Raw genomic sequence first — 24,220 nt, forward strand, 5'->3', positions numbered from 1 at the left:
CTTCTTCTTACTATTATTATTAGGATTTTATTTAATTTCAATTATTACACTGTTTTTATCTCAACCCATGAGTTTTCTCACTGTTACTCTTCCGATTCTCTCCCCCATCCCATGTGGAGTGGTGGGGAATGAGCGAGCAGCTGTCTGGTGCTCAGTTGCCAACTGAGATTAAACCACGACAATCTCCAAGAAATATTTTATGAAAAATGGTTTGGCAATTCTGACTAAGCCTCTGAAAGCCCCAGGCAACAAATATCAAGCACCTTGTTCTTGATGTACACAGCATTAGACCCAGCCTTGTCACAATAATCTCTGTGGTGCTCCAGCTTTTGTGGGTTGCCACTCATCGACATGAGAAAGGAGGCAAAGCAGTATCGGACATCACTGGATTGGTTTGGACACAAGTCTGCACTGCACCAAACACAGATTACTGAGCCCCCTCTAGCGGCACAAGGACTGGAGATGCTGGCTTGTGCCTTACAAAGAAGTGTTTGACAGCTGCAACATGGCAACTAAGGGATGAGCTCGGAATAATCTCTAAGGGATGACTATCACAACAGCTAAAGTACCAAACGCACTTTAATGAGTTCCAGATTTTGTTCCCAGAAGGAATTTGTAATGTGTCAGTACATTAGGCAGGTACACAACTTCCCCTGAACTACAGGCATGAGGAGAACCGACTATAATATGCTAGGTATTTAAAATTATTCTCAGAAACCAGTTTTCCACAGTATTAGAAATAAGGCATGTTTCAGGTGTGCAAGTGGCTGCTATATCCAGTCCTCAGATGCCATATTTGCCCTTTAGTTCTTCCACTTTTGCTATGTAAGCTTTCATTGCATCTTCTTTGGACATTCCTGAAGGACAGAACACAGGGAGCAGTCAGATACCTTTTACATCTGTCACAATTCCTTGCTATAGCACATAGCAGCATGCTACCAGAGAGCAAAGAAGATAAGAAGGTCACTTGGCTGTGAATCTAGTCTCAAAGTTTTAAACAAATGCGTTCAGCAGTCGTGAGAAAAGTGTTTCGAAGCAAAGTTATATTTGTATAGACAGCAACTAAACAGTTATTAGTTCTATTAATGCCATTCACAACTATTACAGGAAAGCTATTCAATCAACTTAGACTGCATTTAGGTGTAATGCTGGCTCCTTAAAGCACCAGAAAAATCCCATTTTCATAGATTAGACCACTTGTTCAGCTCATTTAGAGCAGAGAGCCCAGCTGCATCTTCCAGTTAGGAAAACTTTAGAAGAAACCCAACAACTGGAGGGAGAGCTCAGTCTCTGGGGTACTAGGTGGGGACCTGGAAAACACATTTAGGTTTCTGTTGCTGCTACAGTTCTCCTTTGTGTAACATCTTGGGCCAGCTGGGCATTTTGCACCTTAATTCCCTTTCACACGGGCTACATTTTTCAGGATTACTTCTGCCTTGCAGAGGTAATCAAAAGTAAGAGTTTATTATTACGGCATTCTGAACTTCTAGAACTCCTGTCTTATAAGGCAATGCTATTTTATTGCTTGCTGAAATATGCTTTTCTGACTAGTTTGTCTGTGGCTTTATTTGTTCATTTTTATTTTTCAAGGAGACACTTACCTTTCAATGCATTCCAGGCATCCCACTTTGCTTTGCCTTTGAAGTCCAGCATACCAGGGCGGTCTGAGACAGATGGGATAAGCAGCAGAATTAGTTTGTGTGGTCTGGGTGTAGGTAATGACTACTCCTTTCCTGAAGGCTATTTAGCTTTTAACTACGATAAAATACAGTGGTTCACCTCTGCAGCTCTTACTTACTAGCCTGTAGTCAGGAGATCACCTCTGATGCTGAAGGGAGCATGTTGGAATACTGTTGGTGGCAACAGAGATATTCTCTGTCAAGTTCCCTTAAGACAACAGCATTTGAGCAGAAGAGCACCAAATAGTGTGATTTGGTTTTATCGTACCTTCTGAAGAGACTGCTGTTGCATGACAGCTATCCAATTAAAGAACATCATCAGCTCTAAAGTAAAGCAGAAACACCCTAAGGTCCATTACGCACACAGACATGAAATCAAAAGCTAGTAGCATACAGCTTAGAACTCACTGTCATCAAGTTAATGGTATGTTTCTAACATATAGCTCTTCATCTGTTCTGTCATCTAGGGGTATAAGCACTGAATTCTAACTCACCTCATTACAGGCCAGATTTTAGCCAAAGAGAGAAGAAATGAGTGAGATGTGAAGAATAACCATATACACATCCACAAAAAGTGCCCTCTATGTTTTTACTTCTTCTCTGTCTCCTTAAAGACAATTCTTAGGATTAACAAATTGAACTGGACAGTAGCCTGTACATTAGCCACAAAAATATCCTTGCACTGCTCACATGGCAGTGTGACCTGCAGAGCTAGTTGGCAGCTCCGCTTCTCTCCAACAAAACCCCCTACTAGCTCACTCTTACACGGATTGCTTTTCGAGCCAACTCCTGTTAGCTACTGCTCCACAAGAATGCAGCGACTTACAGAAATGTTGGTACATTAACAGCTCTATAGCACCATTTCACCTTGGCAAACATTAATAATGCTAAGGTCCAGCCACACCAGAAGGATCATATCTTAAAACCAAAGTCAGTTCATTTCTCCCTCAATGCTGTCTATCTTGGGAAAAAGAGACTGCAAGCGCCCATACTTACCATTCCCTGTAGCCTTCACTGCCAGCTTTGAATTCAATCAACACCCAGAAAACTTCACCAGCAACTGGGTCAGGCGGTCAGCACTCCAACCAAATGACCTTTTTCCTTTCTAATTCTAGTTACTCAAGTGTTATACAGGCTCAATAGAGACGGGCTTCATTCTAAATGTTACTCCTAGTCCAAGCTGCCAGTGACACAAGTGTAGCAACAGAAGTAGCAGGAGATTTTGCATAGTGTACCTGCAGAGATATTTCTGATACATCTGATACAAGATGTGATATTTAATTGCAGCTCCTATAAAAGTTTCTCTTGTCACACACATCTGCATCATTTTCTTCTGTTTTGGCTTTCCAATACTATTTTTGGTAGCCAATCCAGTTTAAACAAACTGCAAACCGCCCCCCCAAGAATTGCAATTCCACACTTGTATGGTTTGCCTTGCTGTTTAAGCATGTTTAACTGAAAAGCGTTTGTATTAAAGCAGCATTCCTTGACCTAGGCAGCTACTTACTGGCAGAGGTCTCCAAAAATCCCCAACCCAATATTTGCACAAAACTAACACAAAGGATTCTCAGACCGCTGCTGTACGGCTTAGATGGTCTGCAGCTGGGTTAATCTAAAAACCACAAGTTGCACAAACCCTTATCAGGTCAGCTTATGCCTGGCTGCATATAAATCCATGCCAAATCGGTACTGAGTCATTTTTGCTAAACCGCGGGATTGCACGAAGCGAGGCACGCAACAGGGGAGAGGTTTTGCCTCCCAAAGCGCCTCCAGCTCAGCCTCAGGCCGCAACTGCGCCGCCCCCGCCCGCCGCGGGCCCTGGCACAGAGGCGCAGAGCCCGAGAGGGGCGCCGCCACCTCCCCGCCCGGCGGGGAGCCGAGGCCGTACCTACCCGTGTTCACGTCGCCCACCGTGGCCTGTTTGTAGTGGCTGTAGACGTCGAGCATCTCCTGATCCGTGGGTTGGGACTTGAGCTGCTTCACCTCCTCGGCGGCTTTCTGGAACGCGGCCTAGAGGGGAGGGGAAGGCCCCGGGGCAGGGCGGGAGTGAGCAGCCGCAGGCTGCCGCCGCCAAACAGGGGGAAGAGGAGAGAGGTACCCGCCGCCGGCACCCCCCCCGGTTCCCCACAGCCCCCGCCCCCCCCAGGCACAGCCCGTACCTCAGACATAGCGACAAGCCCGGCGCGGTCCCGACCCCCTGGCGTCTGCTGCAACACCCCCGCCGCTCCGCTGCTTCACCCCTCGCCAGAGCGCTCGCTGGCCAATCCCAGCGCCACGGCCAACATTGCGCCAATCGGCGCCTGCCGTGGGGCGGGGGGAAGCCAGGCAAAGGGCCAATGCGAGGGCGGCGCGGGATGGGCGGGCTTCGGGGGGGGTGCGCGATGCTCGTCAGCGTGAGGGGTGAGCCTTGCACGTTACCCAACGAGGTGGGGGCTCAGGGGGCGTGGCCGCCTGGAGCCCCGCCCAACCCCGAGGAGAGGGCAGGCACAGGGCGCCTCGCAGCCAATCCCTCGGTGTGGCGGGTGGCACGGAAAGGATCTGATTGGTGGGGCTGTGTGAGGCGGGGCGAGGTGAGAGACCCGGAAGTGTCGGCGGGGAAGTCGGTAGTAAGGCTGAGGGCCGTTAACGGTCCCTTCCGGGCGGGGCGGGGGCGGTGTGAGGGCTGGGGGGAAGACGGTCGGTCTCGGGGAGATGGCGGGCAGGAGCCGGGCGGGCCCCGGGCAGGTTCTTCCTCACCAGAGGTGTTGACCACCAGCGCCTCTGCGCCGGGCAGCGCCCTGAGGAGGATCTGCCATGTTGTCCCTGAGGAGGCGCTGGGTAGTACGTGGTCCTAGCCCTAGGTGGGATTAGTCTGTTGCGTCTGTCCGGTAAATGTGAAAATGGACGATTTCTAATTGCCTGTGCTCCCGGCTCTGTATTCCTGCGATGTTCTTCCACGCTGCTCAGGAGGAAGTGAAGTGCACGCTGTCCCCTTTTCTTTACTCTGGACCGTGCCCTCCAGATCTCAAGCCCATGTGGAATAGCATCAAGAAAATACCCACCTTTGCTGTTTAATATAAATCTAGTTATTTTCAGGTGCAGAAGAGTATGCTTTTCTCGATTGGCATTTTTATTTGTGTATCACAGCTTATTTACAATGAAAATGGAATGAGAGCTCTGTGAGTTATTAACCAAGGGGATGTAAAAACAAGTCGTCTTGTGATGTGAAAGGTCTGTGTCCCCATTCTGCAGAAAATATTTGAAGAAAGTATTGCTGGTTTACTTTGCCAGGTTACAGCTAGGACAAATACAGCAAAGACTGGGAGGTACCTGGATACCTGCATGATGGTGGAGCACTTAAATAATTTTCCCCCACAACGCCCCACACACACACATAAAGGGATGAATAGGCGTGAGAATCCCTTGTGGGACTGGCAGTGGTGATTTAAACGGCTGCTAAGGGATAGGACGTGCAGCGGTCGTGCTGTGCCCCTGGCTGATGTTGCAGCACTTAGACTGCAGTCTTTGCTCATTGCTGCAGCAGCCACGGCAGTTCAGTGTGTGACCGGAAAGCAAGGTTGTTGAGGAATACCCAGCACCAAAAATAGAGAAGATTGTCGGAGTAGGAAATAGCTTGTTTTCCTGTGGAGAGAAAGAACCCAACGGAACAACGCGTGGGCTTGTTTGAAGAGGGGCCTGGGTTGATAAGGTGATTCTGTTGTAGGTTCTGCTTTCTGCTAAAGTAGTATAAGCCCTGTAGAGCCATTCTAAAGACCTACTATTATAAATTAAATTAACCCCCTTAATTATGTAGCAGTATACCAGGAGAATTATTTGCCTGTGTATGTGGGGTAGGTTTTTCCACTTTCTATAGGGAGGTGAAAATGAGCATTGTGTAACAGCTTAGGCATTTTTCAGAGTATTATGCTCTCTACAACATTAGTATATTAAAAAGGTTTTGGTTTTGTTAATGTTGGTACATTCTTTTAGAGCACGAGGTTACTCACCCAGCAGGTAAAGTCTTCAGTCACTTAAAACCCAAATGACATACTTGCATTTATCCATAACATTTTTGTGTGTTTAGTAGGGAGTCTGGTGCTGTAGTATACAGCACAGGTACAAATACTGGACTATTTGGTGTGCAGTATCAATAATATCCTAGGTAACCCTGTTTGTTTTGAGATCCTGTTACTGCTTCTGTAGAAATAATAGAAGTTAAGTCCTGAAAGACATAATGCTATTGAATTTCTCGCTGTGCTTAATCTTTGCATGAGGCCCACCTGCACCTTGTTTTCTAGCTGTGCTCATAGACAGAAGAAAGGCAATAATTCCTCTCTTTAATGTTTTCCAGGTTATTCAGAATTAATTCTCATGTCAGCAGAAAACTCAACCATCACAGTCCGTCTTGTTCGCTCTTTTGAACACCGGAACTTCAGACCTTTGGTGTATCATGGAGTTAACTTGGATCAGACAGTAAAGCAGTTCATTACTTTTGTGCGGAAGGGTAAGGGGTGGCTGTCGTATTCATTCACTTCAGTCCCATGTGTTGCTGTCTCTGCATAAGAAAGTGGAGGGAAGCAAATGAATGGGAATTCTGCGGCTTTGGTAGAGATGCCAGATTTGTATTTACATCCCCTCTGTACTCTCCTCCCTTGGATGAGAGTTCTGGAGTTAATAAGAGCTTCCATGGTCAGTGTGCCATGCCTAAATTTGGGAAGACTGCTTCCCCTGCCCAAATTCCCATGTTTAGTCAAAAAAAGACGAGGGCATGGCTGCATTTGGCTTAGTGCCTCAGGCTCCTTGAGTGGTGCTGTCAGGCAGCTGTTCATAAATTAACAGGAATAAATTAATAGAATTTAGAGAGCCTTTGATCCTTAGGAACTACACCAATATGTGGAATGTGGGAACGCAAGTCTGTTTGCTATTTGTGAGGAGAGAGGCTCTTGAAAAATTATTTTTGACACTGTGAGGTCTCACTGTGCATGTTTGCTTCTGAGTTTCTTGTCTCCATCTTGAGCTTTGTGATGCTAAATGAGTAGATTTACTCATCTATGGGCTTTGTGTTTTAGAAGCCTGAGTGAAAGTGACGGTGTATCTAAAAGTTAATTAATGTAGACCAGCCCACACAGTGACACAGTAGTTAGGGTGTTACCCTAATCTTGCAGGTGCATTTCTACACACCTAAATGGAGACATTCAAAGGGTGCAGAATAACATAATTTGATTTTTTTGCATGAAGTCAGCTTAAACAAGTCTCGAACTGTTATAGCTGATAACATTTGAGCAACTCCTAGGACATTGCCCTGGGCCTCACAGCTGTATTGTGTTTTCAGCAACTTCTATGCTTCTAGACAGTTGATAGGCATGGCAAGATCTTAGGATGCTTTTAGAAAACTACAAGCACTTTCAGAACATATGGTACAGCTGCTGTTATGAAGAATAAAATAAAAAACAATGCTAAGAAACTTGCTTTTGATGTGTGCAGCATTGCAACTCGCTGTTATTTGAGGCAAAGCTAGTGTCTTGAACAAGACTTTTTGGAACCTCATTCCACAGATAGATGGATGGTGCTGTTCCCTGTCCAAAAGGAGCTGTGTTCCTTCCTTTACTATGATCTGTTCTGAAGGGGCAGTTTGGGATAAATTGTTAAACTACTGATGAAATTATGGTTTCAGCTGCCTTGCTGCCGAGCACCCCACAAGTGGCTGGGCCTTCCAAGGCCCTGGTTAAATCCCTGGGTGTCACTGGGAACACTGACGTCGGGGAAGTTGTTAGTGTTCTTGCAGTTGCTTATGGGCTGTGTCCTGCATGCGGCTAAAGAGTTAATTTTCTACAGTTTGGCTTCCTTTTTGTGGCTGGTTCGCATGGCTGTGTTTACTGAACAATTCAGTTATGAATGACAGTTGTCAGCTGTTTGTATAAGGTAGAGAGAGATGCTGTGCAAACTATCAACAGGATGTTCCTGGCAGATTTCTGAAGGATTGGACTCCCGTGATCATATCCTAATTGCATTGACTCACTGTCCTCATGGGTCATTTTGTTCAGAGGGACTTCATGCTCAAGTGAAGTTAATCGGACATGGAGTAACTATAGAAGCTAAGCCAAAGGTTGTGTTTTAGTATTTGATGCTCAAACAAGTCTCCTGTGTTGTGGATTTATTTTGATTTGAAGGATGTTCAGGATGCATGCATAAATTAATGGAAAATAAAATACTGGAAATTAAAAAAAAAAAAGACAACTTTGTTTTAACTTGGTGCTTTTATTTTAATAGATGTGCCTTCAAGAACAGGACTTCCTCCTCCTTTCAAAAATTACAAGTATGGTATGTGGGTTTTTTTCTTGTTTGAATTCCTGTAAAGTGCAGACATAATATTTTATACCAGTTTCTATACAATTTAGAAGACAACTGCTGTAGAATACTCATGCTGGTGGCAGTGCCTGCCTACATTTGCAATTCTATCCAGCTCTTGTAGCTGGGGTTATGCCACTGGGATCATGTCTACAGAACTTGACCATTATTTTGAAGTTCTGTATTAATCTTTGAATTAGGCTGCATACATTATTTGCTAATTGGTACTGATGGTTTTTGGTATTAATTTTTTATTACTTTTATAAGTGCCTTTTAACTCTGTTTTTACTCCAGTGAGCAGCTTGTGATCTCAAACGCTTTGAGATTGTAGTTCTCTATGTGCTTATGTATTTCAGTATCTATTTACTAATTGTGAAGTCAGAAAGGATGGTGAAGTGGGAGCTGAAGGCCGTAAATGGAAAATGCTTAAGACTTGTATACTTAAATAATTTACACGATATAAGAGAAGCAGGGGAACTTTGCTCAAAGTAGATATGAAAGCTTTTAAATACAAGCTGACGGCATGAAATAGCCTGGTGTGAAATTTAGGCTGACTTTGTCCTCTAAGGTAAAGCTATGTGTATATTTCCTTTTTGTTAAGATTGGCATGAACATATGCAATTCATCTGTTTGGGACAGAACATACTTTCAAAATAGACTAAATTACTTCCTTTCTTGGAGTTTGTTAACTCGGATGTCAGTAACGTATCTTTTCCTAAACTTGGCAATTCTGAAAGTTCCCTTGGAGTTTTGCTGCAACTGATCCTGTCTCCCATGTTCTTGGAGTTGACAAACTCCTTCCTCTACAGTGATTCAAAGAGTTGAATGAGGAACGTACTTAATACATGTGAATGGTAATAGACTCTATTTGCCTATTTAAAAAAAAAAACAAAACCAAGCATTTCATTCTGTGTTCTTGCTGATGGTGAAACAGATTAAGATTTAGGGATTAAGATTTACAATACATCAGTGGCAAGGACTTGAACATTACTATTATTTTTAATATATTACTTAAGGTCTTAAAATCTAGGTAACTGTAAGTTTGAATTTTGAGGTGCCCTTCCACCCCATAATATCTGTGGCTTTGGCTAGACGAGGGGGTCCTATGGAGGACTGCTGCTATCAGTTGTATTCCTGGTGTTGCCTATCCCTACTGCTAGTTCTTTCATCACTTAGAGCATCAGTATAGTTTTTCCCAAGGCATTTGTTGTGGCTGAGCACCTGATTGTGCTGTGTAGGACTGAGCAAAATGTGGGTGAAAAACTGCAGAACTTTAAAACCTGTTACACCAGTTAAGTGGGCGCCTACTTTTAGTGGGATGGTGCTAGCTGTGTGGAAATTTTCACACAGAAAAATCAAAGCCAAGTTCCTCACCTTCCCCTCGGGCTGTGAATCATCCAGGTTCATGTTTTTGGCATCTCTTATGTGCTCTACTGTCTTTCTTGTATTTTGGTGATGAAAGGGCAGTGAGGCTTCTGCATGAATAGTGCTAGTAAGAGTCAGATTTTTCCTTCTGCTTTGTTTGGCAGTGCCAGAAATCTCAGTTGGACCTGGCTGTCTCTCACCTTGTGCCTGTTTCAGCTTCCTTCTCTCCAGAATCCAGCGCCACTTTGTTCTCTCAACATCATATATAATGCCATCACATTTTTCCTCTTGGTGTGGTGCTCTAACTCACATCTCGAAGCTTATGACTTTCATTTTCTCTTCATTTCTTTGTACACATCATTCTTGTCCTTGTTCTAGAACTCTTACCAGTCAATCTTCTCATCTTCCTACCCTGTCATTGCCATCTTTTCACTGATGATGGCAGGCTGGGTGCCAACTTGTCTCATAAGCCGCTTCTCAATTTATTTTTTTTTTTCCATGACTGTGAAGCAATATGGTAGGTACTTCACAGAATCAGACTTAGAAAGTGATTTCTTATCTGTTGTCACAGAAGATCTATTAGCAGAAACGGAAAGGTAAAAATGTGGGAATATGATTGAGTGGGACTAAATTGGGATGAAATAGCAAAGGCAATTGAGAGGACATAAGGCTTTTTAGCTAGGATGCGAAGAGACTGTAGTTTCATCTCTGTAACCGAGTTAGGGCAGCCATTTAATAGCTCAGGTAAAGACGCAGTAAACTGCTGGATGCCAGTGGCAGAGTTGTGAAGAAGTAAAATTGAGACAATAGTTCAGAGAATGACTGGGCAAAGACTAGAGAAAAGGGGATGTGACAAAGTAGCTGGAGAAGCTTAAAATTAACAGGCAGAGGCTGGATTGTATTTGCTGTGGTAGAAAGGTTTCATGATTGCAATGTATTTTTGCTGTGATTGCTTGGTCTTTTTGCAATGCTTCTATGCAAGATGGATCCGGGAACTGCAATTTAATATGTGTCTTGCTTCTAATACTGCAATTAGTACAGCACGCTAAGACTGCTTTTTCAGTGACCTCTGCAGTGGGAATACAGAGTAGTTTTGACCTTCTGTAATGTTTTAAATAAAATGTTCAAAATGGGCCAGAGTGGTATGGAAGCAAACTTCTGAATGGGAGTGGGATCTCTGTTATTCTGAACATCTGAATACTTGCTCTTGGTAGTTTGAAAGTCGTTTTAGCTTGTATTTAACTTTCTTGCATCCTTCTCTTACCAGACTATTTCAACACGTAGTGTTCAGTTAATGCACAAAACTAGAGCAGAAAATGAGCAGGCAAACCGAACCGGTTTTTGCTTCTTTGCTGGGAGGGGATTGATGTGTTATTCTGAATTTGTTCAAACTCGGAGGCTTTGGAGTTTGGTGGTGTTTTGTTTGGTTTTTTGGGGTTTTTTTTTAGTGCTGCATGGGCATCTTCTGACTTCCCTCTGGATCTTTGCACTCATCTAGTTGCTTTAGTGACCGCATTATTTTCCCCAGTTTTTCCCTTCCGTTAACAAAGCCCTGCCTGCACTGCCAGAGGAAAGCGGTATTTCTTTTTTTGTATAGCATAATTTCTTACACTTGTGCTACACTGCACAAACATATCAGAGATAAATATTACTGAAGAGGGTATAGCATTAAAAAGAGGAGAGGCTGTACGTGTTCATTGAAAATGGACTTGCTTAACAAAATTTCTACATGGGTGCTTTCTTCATGAGAAGGGAAGTTTCAAGGAATGACCTCAAGTGGTCAGGTTACTGTGTCTTAATCACTTGCTGCCTGTCAACTTTAGTAGTTGACCGTGCATAAATGCTGTTTGTCCTGTCCCAATTGCAGGGGCAATGTAAAACCTGTTAGGTTAAAACACCCTAACTGGCATTTAAATTGATGTTTTTTGACTGGTGATTGGGATGGTCATTAGTTAGTTATTGTAAGTCAGCCAGCAGACAGAAGCTCAATAGGATGTGGTATCTTAATGTTGGATTGACTGGTTTAAGACTGTAGCTGCAGGACTGGGAAATTAAGATGTTTTCTCCTCTTTTAGACTGAATACACAAAATTCTTGTTAATAAAGGATTTTGAACCTTACCCCTATGTTTGTCCCTCCTTCCCCAAGTACAGCTTTCAGTGTTACCTGCTTATTGAGCCTTATTTTAGGAAAACATTGTATTTTCTTTCAGATACAATGAAGATTATTCACCAAGCACACAAATCTAAGGTACGATTATTAGCTGTATTCTTCCCCTTTTACATGCTTTAATGCAGGCAGATCTCTGCACTGTCAAACAAGGCTCGGGCAGAGGCAGTCAGAAAATTCTTATTCTTATCTTCGTATTCTGGTTCTCTGATTTGTAGACTGGTGAACTTGTAGTGAGTTTGGAAGATGATGACAAACTGATTTTGAAAGAAGACAGTACGCTAAAAGCAGCTGGAGTAGGTAGGAGTACATTTGTATTGACTGAAGGTGCTGTTCATTGTGGTTGTCATTAAACTGATAACGGGCTGATTATGTTTGGATAGCCTGCTGAAAAGTAAATGCTATTCCTGATGCTCTTTACACTACTTGATAATTATTCAGGGAAGAAGGGGGGATAATGTACATTCAAATCATTGGACTGAGGGCAGCAGGTATCTGCACTCCAAGTGTTCAGAATGCAAATTGTGATTTTTAGAGAGTATGCTTATAATTCTGCTGAGAGTAATTTTAAATGATTGACAGGTAGGTTATTAGTACCGTGTCTGCTTAGTCTTATCAGTAACATTTAAACTGATGTTTTGGTTAGAAATGTAAGTAGTGGAACCAGTGTGGAATAATGAAATAAGATTAGATTTGTTTAATGTGCAGCATACAGTGCTTGATAGCCAGATTGCTCAGGAAAGCTCAAGGAGTATCATTTAGAGAATGTGCTGAACATAGCAAAGAGTTGAAACTTGACCTGATTTCTCACATTTTGACAGGGGACTACATATAGGGCATGTCTTTTGGTAATAATGTAAAGAAATGTCTGTCATGATAAAATTGATGGTCCCTGGATGTCCTTTGGGCTTCTCATAAATGTGGCTGAATGACTTTGTGGCAGCAGGGTACTTAAGGGATGTAGTTGCATTCCACCTTGGTATGGACATTCGCTCATTTGAATCCGATTTGCCTAGCTGGAGCGCATAACTACCTGCGCTCTAAGTACAGGGGTGTCGGAGAGAAAGCTCCCTCCTGTTCCTGATGCCCTCTGATTGCTCCCCAACTAGTGAATGGGATTTCTTTCTCATAGGTTTCTTGGCTCTTTTGTTTCCTGCCATTTACTTTCTGGTTTTAAGTGACTTGGGATGTCTCTTTAATGTTTTTCTCTGGGGTGCACTGCAACTGGCCTCAGTACACCTTTCCTAAAGGTCTTTGGGTGTTCCTATAATACGAATGATAGCTATTCTCTGGCTGTTTGTACTAAACCAGGTCTTTTTATCTGGAGGGAAAAAAAAAAAGGTTCCTCAGAAAGGAGGATTACTGGCACTCAAGTCTTATAGATTTGTAATTTAGTTAGCAGAAGATTCATTTAAGCATGATTTTTATCTACCTAAGGCATAAGAGGCAATGCAGTTCAGGAGAGGGACTGATGACAGTGCTGAATGTTGAATTAGAAACAGCATTGTCCAGAGCTGCCTTCTTTCAAAAAGGTATTGATAAATATATATATTTTTTTATATATTTATATTATCCATCTTTGAAACTAGGTTTGTAGCTACAGCAGTGAAACAGTTGGATGTGATCTCGAAAAAGGTGTCAAAACATCAGAGTAAATGTTACAGTGAAAGGAAATTGGAATAGACTAGCCTGTTCTGTGTCTCTGTACAAAGAGGGGGGTGGCTTATTCAGGGCAGAAAACAATTTAAAGCTGCTTTTTATTTTTGTCAGAATAACTAACAGCAGTTAGTCATTAGTATGTCGTGGGTATTTGTGATAGAAAAGAAAAACTCTTGCTTTGTAAAATGCAGCGTGCCATTATACCATTTTGAATTTTGATATGTTCCAGTGTATCTTGATATGAAAATTAGGTAAGTTAGGAGTGGGGTCTTTGTAGTAAAATCTTGAAGAAATCCTCCTTCTTCAACAAGAAGTGGAAAAGAGTGAACGAAGGAAGTATGATAGCATATACCAGTAGTCCTCATTTTGTACAGTTTAAATCAGTAAGAAGACTTGAAATCTCTTATTGACATGTTATATTTTTCCAATATCTAGTCTGGACAAGATTTAGTAGAACAGAACAGAGACTTGCCGTTAGAAAATCTGGGAAATTCTGAGACACGCTGAACATTTTTTCTAAGCTGCAGTTGATTGCCCTTGGCACTTTACAGGGTTGGGCTAGAGAGTTATAAATGATGAGGACATTAGATAAGTATCCTCAGGAAAGCCTCTGTGGTAGTGATTATTATTACAGCTATTATCTAGTCAGCAAAGTTAATGCTTGCTTGTTGTTTTTAAGAGCACGTTGTATGTTAATAGTGTTCAGTATTCATTGCAAACAGTCCTGTCTGTTTTCTAGTTGAAATGCTAAAACCCCTTCTGCTCTTTTTTTTTTTCCCCCTTCTTTTTTACAAGACAGGCAGACTTCATTAACTTCAGGTTTAATTTAAAAAACAAATGTGGAACTTACTGGCTCAGCACCTTAAAGAATTCCAAGTTTAATAATTGTGAAGGCTTTCCATCAGATTTGTCTCTGTTCTGAATTAGTAATGTTGCTGACTTATTGTTTTAGAAGACGAAGTCCTTGACCTACTGGGTTGAAAGAATTGTGACTGCTCTGAACCTTTGTGGGTCCTTTAGCTCTGCCATATCCCCTGTGAATAATTAGAGGTATTTGAAGGTATTGCTGGAGAAGCCAATTTGTGTCTTTCACTTTGCATACTGTTGAAGCCTCATGAATTAATCATCAGCAGGGCAAAAAATTAAGTTCTTCAGACACATATTTTGATGGGTCATGAGGGAGAATGTAAAGTGATCTGTAAAATATTCTACTGATCCTCTAAGTATTAAATTATTATACCTACAGGCTAATTTAATGGAAAAAGTAATTTCTTTTTCCCTTTCCTAACAGAAAAATGCACAAAAAAAAGAGAAAATCATGCTTCATTATTTTTCTAGCATTTGAAGGTGTTAGAAATGCAATCACTTAATTTGCTGAATGCTTATACAAACAATTCTGAAGGCTGTGTTAAACAAATCTTGAGGGGTCTTGTGTACATATTTACTTCTATATATTCAGGTTCTTGGTTTGTTGCCTTTTTTTTTTTTTTTAAACAAGGTTAAATGACATCTTTAATACTGGAATCTTTTTTGCAAAAATATGAGGGGGGGGGGGAGTGTGTGGTGGTTTATAATTGTCTTTGACCAAAAAGTTGCCAATTGTCTTCTAAGATTCTAAATAGCTGTCTGTTGGGTGGTTCATTTACTGGTGTGCTAAATATTTAATTTTTTATTCGTTCTAGCAAATGAGACCGAATTAGCATTCTTCTGTGAGGAGGATTACAGAAACTACAAAGCTAATCCTGTTTCGGCCTGGTGAAGATCCCAAGAGATTGTTTTGTTTTCCCATACCTGTTGTAAATTTTCCTTATTCCGCTTAATGAGATTTTTCTTAAAGATCAATAAATCCTAGAGGATTGCTTTGCAAACAGTGCAATTCCCTTCCTATAGAAATTAATTTCTGTCAATATGCTAAGACTGAGAGAAGGAAAACTGGGGGACATAAATGACACTCTCGCATTTCTTTCCTTTGCTTGCCTCTTACAATGCAGGCAGTGCAATCTCTGACCTGTGACACACATTCTTGATGTGATCCTGCAGCAGACATTAGCTACATACGGAGATTATACAATACACAGTAAGATCCCATCACAGTACTAACTTCTAATGAAAATTGAAGCGTTTTATGACCAAATCACTGGGTATTTTAGAGAGCTTGAGAAGAGAATCTCTCTGTTTCAAGTCATAGCTTTACTTCTCTCATTTTATGTTTGGTCTCTTTTGTTTAAATGGTGCAGACTGGCAAGTGTTTCATGCTCTTCACTGGTGAATGCTTTCCTTTATACTCTCTTCCAGCCCTCTTTAGCATGCTGAAAGGGACAAATGACTGTTGGGAGGCTTTTGTGTTCAAGGACCAGCCTGCCTGTTGCTAGCTTTACTTCATGGAGACACCTTCATGTATGGGGTAGCAACCTGAGTTCTGCCAGAACATCAGTGTGGATAAGTAGGAATCGGGCATTTTTCCAAATGGAGTGAAGCTCACGGTTTCAGTTTTAAGAATAAAACCTGAACGATTGCATTTTTGCGAGGAGAGGCCCAGTCTGCAAGCCACATGTCTTCAAGACTGGAATTGATTCTTTCCTGCTTTCCAAGAGCCAAATACTCTATTGCTATTTGTTAATTCTTGGTAATTCCAGGCTTTCCTACTACATTAACCAAATCAAAAATAAGAAAAAATAATCCTGCATCCAATAAAGTACCTTTAGATAGACACTGCTTATGAAACTGCTTTTTAGGGGTTACCAAGGTAGGACGCTGTGCCTTTAAGCCTCTCTTCACTGAAATAGAAGTGATGCTGGCTCTCTGCCTTAGCAGGCTTTTTGGGCAGAGGCTCTGCTAAATCAAATGAAACCTCATGTGCAGTTGCTTTAGACCCACACACATCTACCCTCAGCTCTGGGTGAGAGCTGACAACACCGTTTCCACTAGAGACTTTCCAGAGAAGTAAGCTTACCATTTCCTAGAGCTTTGATTTTTTTTTTTTTTTAATTGACATGTGATAGTGAAACACATGTGTGATTTCCAAAGTATCTAAATAAAACTTCTCTTACTTTAGATGTAGGGCCAAAGAAACCTCTATATATTGTTCCCACCTCATTTTCTTCATCCTTCCTGACAACTCTCTGGTTTAGGCTGGTTTCAGTAGCTGGTGTTACTCACCAACAGCTTTGCTTCAGAGTTTTATTCTCTTGCAGAAGTAGTCTACCACTTTGTCATCTGCGATTAAAAGGGTAGTTGTATCTTTATCTCATGAGAAAGAGTCTTGTGTCACTGAAGTCACCTGTGTTCTCTTGGGATTTAGATGCTGTTACGCATGCTCTGATGAATTTGTGCAGAGAACTTACCACTTGCCTCCTCTTTCTGTCCAGGCCGCCTTTCTGTTGCCGATACCTGCTCCCCAAACATGGGCCTGGGTCTCAGCTACCTTCTTACGCAGTCTGTCATGTTTGCCAGATTAATCTGGCTAATACGAATTTGTACCTGTCTTCACAGACAGTTTAAGCTAATGCATTGTACTCCAGAGTACACCAGCTTTGTTCAGCCAAATTTACAATAATGAAGGTAACTTTGTAAGAAGCAGATGGCATACCGGAGAGATCAATGTCTCAGACTGTCCTACCAAGGCATCTAGATGATGTCCATCAGCACAGTCAGGCTCTCAGACTGAGCAAACACTGTCATTCTCTTCCTCCTGTTTTGGGGATTCGAATTTAGTCTCCAGCCCTTTCAGACAGATTTGGATTGGTTTTGTGATCTCTTTTCTCTAAGGCATTTGTGTTTGAAAGAGTCACCAAATTTTAACAATTGTCCTTTCTGGGCTAGTACAGTTACAAACGTTCAGTGCCACATCGAGTGTGGCACAGTGAAAGAGCAATTCTACAGCATCAACTAGAAAATGGTAAATGTTTTAATGCAAATATTCAAGAATGATGTGTCTGGCACTCCAGATTAGCTTCTCTTTCCAAGGGAAGAGTTAAACTACTGCTCTGTGGCTCTGTTCGCTCTGGCAATGGCACTTCATTGGCTCCTTTATGCAGCAGCACAATAGAGCCTTTTGTAATGCTCTCAGTGACCACACTTGTAAACTGGATTCTTCCTGAAGTGTTTTTCTACTGTTTTTTTTTTCACTGGACCTTTAATAATGCTTCTTTCAAATAAACCCACAAAACCACAGATAATAACTGAGAACTTGTTAAGATAGATGCTATTCCAACATTTTTCGGTGGGGTATGATGTAGCCTTATGTCGAAGTAGGTTTGATTCCAGAGTCGTCGAGTACTGAATGAAATCTGTGAACACTAGCTAATAAATTACTAAAGACATGTCTTTGCCCATGTTGTTATGAAATTCTCTTTCTATTGAAGGAAACCACCTACAGAGTTTGGTAGTACACACCTACAGTACCATGGTTTGTTATCCTGGCAGAGGTCATGAACTGCATCGGTTTACAATTAGTTAGTCAAAGATGGCTTCTCCATAATGTGTAGTGGGGTAAATCATATAGCTTTGCTAGTGTTCTTAGACATCGTGGGCTTAATAAGGATTCATCTTTCAGTATGATGTCCTTGGAGCCTTTCACTAGCCTTTTTTTTTTTAAACAAAAAGAACGGCATCCAGAGTGGACGCTGAAGTAAGATGCAACTTTTCGTGGGTTATTGCACTGTAGCAGGGAAAGGCAGTCAAACTGGAAGCCAGGGCGGTGGGGGTGGGGGCTTGGGTGTTTCTTGGAGAAAGAAAATCACTTCAGAGAGACTGGAGTTTTTGTTAGGAGGTGTGGAAGAATAGCTACTAAAGGAGAAGAGAGGAAATGAGGAAAGGAATTACCATGAAGAGGAAGAAGAGGTAACAGTGTCACTGAATAAGCACACAAAATCTTGACTGTACAACACTCTTGGCACAGAAATACTGGAGTAGTGCTGCTTTTTATACCACTAAAGGTGTGAAAATGGTGCATTTTAGTAATTTTTGGAATTGAACTCATAAACTGCTGGAATAGGCATCTTGTTTTTTTCTGGCTCTGTCATGTTACATTTTCTGCATGCAGCAGTTTTTGTGTATTTTTCTGTTAGAGGTAGTTATGTTGCTTCTTGAAGAAGCAAGAGCTAAGAAAACTGCTGACGTGGATAGCCGAGTTGAATGTTTACAGTTACCAATGGCATAAAGGAGTCCTCAAAGATCTGATATGCACTACTGTTAAAGTTGGGGAACTGCTTTATCAGATGTAAACATTCTTAGAGGTGATCCAGAGATAAATTGTAAGCTGTGGTGTTTCTCTTTCACTCCCTGGGAGTATTCAGCACATCCCCTGACAGATCATTTACTTAAAAGCGAGCTTGCAAGTAACAGTCCAAGAGTTACCACAGCCGTGACAGGACATCCGTGGGTCCTGTCCTTGCAAGCTAATAGCCACAGAAATCCTGAGTGTCCAGAGATCAAGAGTGAGAAAACAGAACGTGCGATACTCATTCTTGGTCTCATATGACTGATAGGATCCTGGCTTCAGAGGAACTTCAGCCGGCTGGAGGCATTACAAACGCTTAAGGCAAGAGCACCCTTTTGCTTATTGAACAGTTTGGACTGAGCTCAGTCTTGCTGGTTGGCACCCGATCCTCCTAACCTGACTTTCTTTTCAAAGTACTACTTGGCACAGATTTGCAAGTGATTAATGAATCAAACAACGATGCCCAGAAGACAGTTTTACTACTTTTCATATTATCAGGACATTGACTTTTTCCTACTGCCTACTTTCCTATTGAATTAGAGAAACAGACACACCTTTGCATGTTTTCCCTGCCACTTGCCTTTGCTTCTTGCTGCCGCCTCTGCTGATTTGCAGTGCTTTAATGGTTAGGTTTACACCTCATCTGATAGGCCACAGCAGCATTTCCTGTGGCAGTGAATGTACATTTTTTTTTAATTCATGGAGAAATATGCTTTGAAATAAAGAGGAGACTTTTTCTACACTGTTACTAATAGTGCACCACAAAGGATCCTTTGTTGCTTTACAGGAGGGCTTGCATAAGACAGCACTGTCCACTGGTCGGTGGAAACAAAAATGTTTTTATCATAATGCTTTGTATCTTGGAAGGAAACGAGAGAAGTTACATCGGGAATGCAAAAAAAATGCAGTGAAAAGCCTAGACCTATTGCCATAAACTGCAGAGAAAGCCACCAGATGTCAGCACAGCCTGTTCTTTCATTCTCCAGAACCTGTGTAAGCCAAGAAATACGTAATGTTTATGAGAAGTGCTTATCTGTGAATTGGTTTAGCCTGCAAAGTCTGTACTAGGGTTCTGGTAATGAAAGCTGAATCCTTCCTTGCAGAAAGTATTTCTTTTTATATTAAAATCAAAAAGCGGCAAATTGAACTGGTATCAGTGCTTAAATTCCTCTTGTTAGAGAGCATCCTTTGCGGAGCCAGTTCCAGCTTATCTAAATCTTTGCATGCTGTGAGGAGTCATTTGCAGAACATTCATTTGAAGAATTGTCTGCCAAAGATCAGCGTTAATTTGCTGAGGTTTTGTAAAGTAGACTTTAAGTATGCCTATTTTTTTTAAACACAAGGAAAACCACCCAGAACAGACACACATGCAAAGCAGAGTAGAACATCTTCAGCTTAAACACACAACAAATGTATCCTCCATGCTTCTGACCCTAAGCTCCTACTATTTCTTCCTTGTTAGTGCAAGGGCTGAGGAGAAACCTGGCACTGCGTTCCCTGGGCCGCGCTTTCTGAGCTGTGATGAGCTGAGATGGGATATGAGTTTCAGAGCCCAAGCCCAAGCCCTGTGCACAGCTTTATGCTGTCAGTGATTGAAGTGTGCGTAGATGCTGCCTCGTTAAAAGGGTAAATGTGAATTGTTGCACAGGAACAAGGTGCGACAGAGCTTTCTGCTGAGATTCCTGTCACTTTTCTTGCGGCAGCATGCAGATGCCAGGGAGACTATCGAAGAGAGGGAAGTTAAGTGGCAGGTAGAGCCTCGGTGACCTAAATTTTTCCTTCCTTCTGTTTTGGGCTGCTTCTTTAGTTCCTTTCTTCTAGCCTCGTAGCACTGGTGTCATGCTAGGGGTTTACCACAGCTTGCTGTGTATGAAAACTGCTTATTGATTCCAAACTATCACTATAACCCTCAACAACTGTTCACAATCCAGAAGTGTTGCATCGGAGGTTGCAGCTGTACAGTCTTGTGCTGTCTGCAGAGGAAGACTACTGTGTGCGTGGGCACAGCCAGCACGGTGGTGCAGGTTTGGGAGGTGTTTATTCTCGCTTCTCTTCCTTCTGCACAGCACCCAGTTCTGTTTCGCTGGGGACCAGGACCTTGTCTTGAAGCACAGCATGCCTGACAGATAGCTGGGAGCCAAGGTGGGTGTTTGGGCTGGTGATGCAGTGGGGGAGAGGATGGGACATAGAGCTTTCATCTTCCTGTAGATACGATATTTTTTGATGAGATACGGATTGTACCTTTAGTTTGCTAGCATCCTCTGATAGCAATAGATTCTTTCCTTTGTAGTGGGCCAAAAGCAGCTAGCCAGAAGAGTGTGAGTTTCAATTGGTAGTGAATACATTCAAGAGCTCAGTATGACAGATTAATATAAGAATTTATCTTTGTATGTCCATTTCTGATCTCTGGCAGGTGACTTAGTGTTGTGTACCAGTAATGTCAGCAAGTACTGTAAGAACTACTGCTGTCTGCTCTCATTTCACATCTTGACAAGGTTTAATTCTGCTTTCTAACCTGAAGCCCAGGGAAAATATTCTTTAAGGCCAGTTTGGGAAGGCCCTTTTCTTCAGTGAACCGAGATTTTTAAAATGGACGGTGAGGTATCGGTCTGTTTTTCATACTACTTTGAGGTCACAGCTTTGGCTCTATGCATGTGTTTGTGTCCCTCCAACTCGAGGACATCAGTTGGTTTTAGAGTCAAAGCAGCAATCTAGAAATGGAAGCCTCATATCCTAGCAGTTAGTATCATGGCCATTTCTTCACGCTACTCCCCTGCCCCATCCCTCCCAAATCAAATAAACCTGGTTTTGCAGAAAATGGACTTCAATCTTGCACAGTAACTTTGTTTTCTAGAGCGCTGAATGAGACAGCTACTTAAATGCAGACATCTGATTGTAGATAGCTCTTTAAGCCAGCAGGCTGGCATGCTGCAGCAGCAGCTGAAGCTAGCTAGTTGCAGATCAGATATGGGAAACAGATAACAAGAGTAACTAACCAGGTGAACACCAGCTGTAGTGGATCCTCCAGTGCTGAGGTTTTTAAATCTAAAGCAGATTATCTTTTCAGGAGGACTGCAGTAGTGCCACTTTAAGTCTTTGAAAGGTTCCTGTAATACTATGGCATGTAATATGTGATCCTCCTGACCGGCTACACACAACGGTTATTTTTAGTCTTTGATTATGAAAGTCCTGCACACGCTCTGCTAACAAGAACTGTCCCTAATCAGACATCGTATCTTCCTGCTGTGTATTGCATGCTCAACTTTAAAATAAGCATGCTTCTGACTTGTGCTAAAAAACCTTGTGCAGAAATTCTGCAAAGCTGATGCTGCTTATTAAGGCACAATAAACAGATAAAAGAAAACTGTCCTAGTGTAAAAAATCTCATTCTTCAAACCTGGAGCACAGTCCGCAGATCCTGCTAGCTCAGTGCGTGAAATTTTGAGCTCAAGGATAACACCAGACTTTTGTTGTTGATTGTAGGAGGTCATACAGCTGCGCTGGCCAACTTGGAGAGACTGGAGGACATATATTGCATAGAAGTGCTAAAGCGAGTGCACCCCCCTAAAGATTTAACTGGAGTTTGATATATCACTTTGTAAGTAAATCCCTGAAGAGCAAGAAACCAATTGCACTCTTAAAAGCCTGTATTATAAAACAGAAGGAGTGAGAGAACTGTACCTGCAGAGGTTAATCTTCAGCACAGGAATTTAAATGAACTCATTAAAATCAACTTACAGATTAGCTCATTAAAATGCAGTGCTGCAGATCCAGTAGTTGGTTGATCTGGCATGCCACTTCTGTGAAGAAATGACTTAAGAAACGGAGAACAAATTGATAGTATTAAAACTCCCTTTTTCTTTCCAGTCCCATAAACCCTCATCTGGAACTCCCTCTTCCTTGAACTCTGTATCAACAGCACTTTTTGTTTAGTGAATTAAGCTTGTTTGATCCTGTGCTACAAGTGCTGTGTAGTATCACTAGCCTCTTGTAATGAAATGTATGTCTGTACACACTTGTGCCCTCCCGCATGCATAGGAACTCCGTAATTGAGGCCTTGGCACCATGAGTCACAGCAATGGTCTTTTTCACTTATTACCTTGATAACGAGACTCTACCAGCTGCTGGCTGTAGTGGGTTTTATTTCCTAGTGGTTAAATTCTAGATAATCACACTACTTTACTACTGCCATTAAAGTAATGGTATTGTTTACGGGGAGGAGGGAAAAAAGACTGAAACGAGTTCTGATATAATTATATAGACCTGTTCAGAATATCTTTTATATAACAACAGGTACCAGTGATTAAAACTGGCCTTACTCTTACAGCTTTTCAGTTGGTTCTTACATATCCTAGAGGCACACAGTAGGCAATACAGAAAATAAAAATATAAGGAATTTACATTCCGGCTATATATTCTGCAATAATATATATATGTGTGTGTGTACCTATATACAGAGAGAGAGAGAGAGAGAGAAACTCCAAGTACAAAACCAGTTAATTGGTAAATTTTAAGCTAACCTCACTAAACCCCCTATCCACATCAAAAAATTCGTAGGGAAAAGATAATTGAAAAATTCCTCAAACTACTTTTCAGCGTTCCAGAATCAGAAGAAATTATTCAAACTGTTGTGTCAGTGGTTTTAAGGACCATACGCCTACAGAGGGCTCCGTTTGAAATGCTGTTCTGCATTTATAGGAATTGGTTTCAGTCTTTAAAAGGGACGGTGACTGGCTGGACGGTATGTTGGCACAGACATTACCTGGAGACACTTGACCAGCCTTTTTTTAGATGTGGTGGAGCTGTGGTAGCTGCAGGGATTTTGAGCTGGCTCGTCTGTCCATCTGGGCTTGTGACCATCTGAAAAGCACTGTGCTGACTCACTAACGGAGTCAGCTCCTCAGGTAGGTCCGGGTGCCTGACTCTGCTTCTGCTCATGAAAACTGTCCCTTTGCCATCTATGGGAAAGGGTACATGGGCGTGAAAGTCATGTAAACAAAGCAAAGGTGCAAACCTTACTTCTGCTGGGCAGAAAAGCGAGTCTTTAACCTTGCAGAGACTCACAATAAAACCACACCTTTCCCCTTGAAGACAAAGCCTGCAAGCCGGTGTAATGTTCTTTCCCTGCCTTCCAATCCTTTTTTTTTTTGCCACCAGGCAGTAGTCTTGCCTGACCTAAAGATGTGAAAAGAAGCTTAGGTGGGAAAAAGAGGCATTGGAATACACTATTGTAACCAGAAAATGTGTAAACTGGTGCTTTTACGTTTACTTTGCTTGATGACGAAATGGAAGAGAAGACTAAAAGAACAAGCTTGCTGAATCCAATTTTCCCTCAAGGATGAGTTAAACTGGAGTGGGTGGAATTATACTCAGGTGACACTGTCTCAAATCCATGCGGAAAGTTAACCTGCCATTCAACCACAAATAAATAGTGCTGGGTAATCAATCTGCTTGGTGAGTGATTTGATCAGGTGCTGATCTGGGCTAGGTTGTGAAGGTGGATGGAGAAACCTGAATAACCGCAGCTTTCTGAAAAGGACAGTGGGAAAGAATGGTACCTTCCCCGTGTTGCCAAAAAAACCACAAAACAAAAAAATCAGCTGATTATGAAATCTAGGCATTTCCCTCATGCCGATTTCTTTCTATTCAGTGAAAAGAAGTGGCATTTGGAGACTTTACTGTAAGCCTTAGGGAAGAACTGAAATCCCTCAATATCATCACTGGCACCGTGAGCAATATTTGGATAATATTACTCACTGTAGTTATTTGAGGCTAAACAGTGAATTCTTAAGATTCTCTCT

At 42.0% G+C, this 24,220-nt stretch overlaps 2 protein-coding genes across 3 annotated transcripts; one reads left to right on the forward strand and one right to left on the reverse strand.

Moving 5' to 3' along the window:
• Nucleotides 1-561: 561 nt before the first annotated feature.
• DBI (diazepam binding inhibitor, acyl-CoA binding protein) lies at nt 562-3,927 on the reverse strand. The gene is made up of 4 exons (XM_076343036.1): nt 3,839-3,927; nt 3,572-3,689; nt 1,602-1,664; nt 562-857 (listed from the first exon to the last, which is right to left on the reverse strand). Exons 1-4 carry the CDS (start codon nt 3,845-3,847, stop codon nt 784-786), a joined length of 264 nt encoding a protein of 87 aa, XP_076199151.1. The 5' UTR covers nt 3,848-3,927; the 3' UTR covers nt 562-783.
• Nucleotides 3,928-4,255: 328 nt separating this feature from the next.
• Nucleotides 4,256-17,520, forward strand: C6H2orf76 (chromosome 6 C2orf76 homolog). Of its 2 annotated transcripts, XR_012995711.1 has the most exons (7): nt 4,256-4,285; nt 6,010-6,162; nt 7,929-7,979; nt 11,583-11,620; nt 11,758-11,839; nt 14,151-14,258; nt 14,881-14,959. XR_012995711.1 is itself a non-coding variant. In XM_076343042.1 (6 exons), exons 2-6 carry the CDS (start codon nt 6,030-6,032, stop codon nt 14,955-14,957), a joined length of 381 nt encoding a protein of 126 aa, XP_076199157.1. In that variant the 5' UTR covers nt 4,256-4,285; nt 6,010-6,029; the 3' UTR covers nt 14,958-17,520. The 2 variants fall into 2 exon arrangements, 1 of the variants encoding a protein (XP_076199157.1); XM_076343042.1 differs by lacking the exon at nt 14,151-14,258 and having other exon boundaries at nt 14,881-17,520.
• The last annotated feature ends 6,700 nt before the right edge of the window (nt 17,521-24,220 follow it).

Source organism: Aptenodytes patagonicus, chromosome 6, assembly GCF_965638725.1.
Source record: "Aptenodytes patagonicus chromosome 6, bAptPat1.pri.cur, whole genome shotgun sequence".
NCBI lineage: Eukaryota > Metazoa > Chordata > Aves > Sphenisciformes > Spheniscidae > Aptenodytes > Aptenodytes patagonicus.

What these genes read in the sequence shown, in the direction of transcription:
- C6H2orf76 (XM_076343042.1), top strand. Translation starts at nt 6,030, where the DNA reads ATGTCAGCAGAAAACTCAACCATCACAGTCCGTCTTGTTCGCTCTTTT. An exon ending in TTTCAAAAATTACAAGTATG is followed by an intron (nt 7,980 to 11,582) that starts GTATGTGGGTTT and finishes ATTTTCTTTCAG; the next exon opens with ATACAATGAAGATTATTCAC. An exon ending in ACCAAGCACACAAATCTAAG is followed by an intron (nt 11,621 to 11,757) that starts GTACGATTATTA and finishes TCTGATTTGTAG; the next exon opens with ACTGGTGAACTTGTAGTGAG.
- DBI (XM_076343036.1), bottom strand. An exon ending in GGTGGGCGACGTGAACACGG is followed by an intron (nt 1,665 to 3,571) that starts GTAGGTACGGCC and finishes CATCTGTCTCAG; the next exon opens with ACCGCCCTGGTATGCTGGAC. An exon ending in TGCCTGGAATGCATTGAAAG is followed by an intron (nt 858 to 1,601) that starts GTAAGTGTCTCC and finishes TCTGTCCTTCAG; the next exon opens with GAATGTCCAAAGAAGATGCA.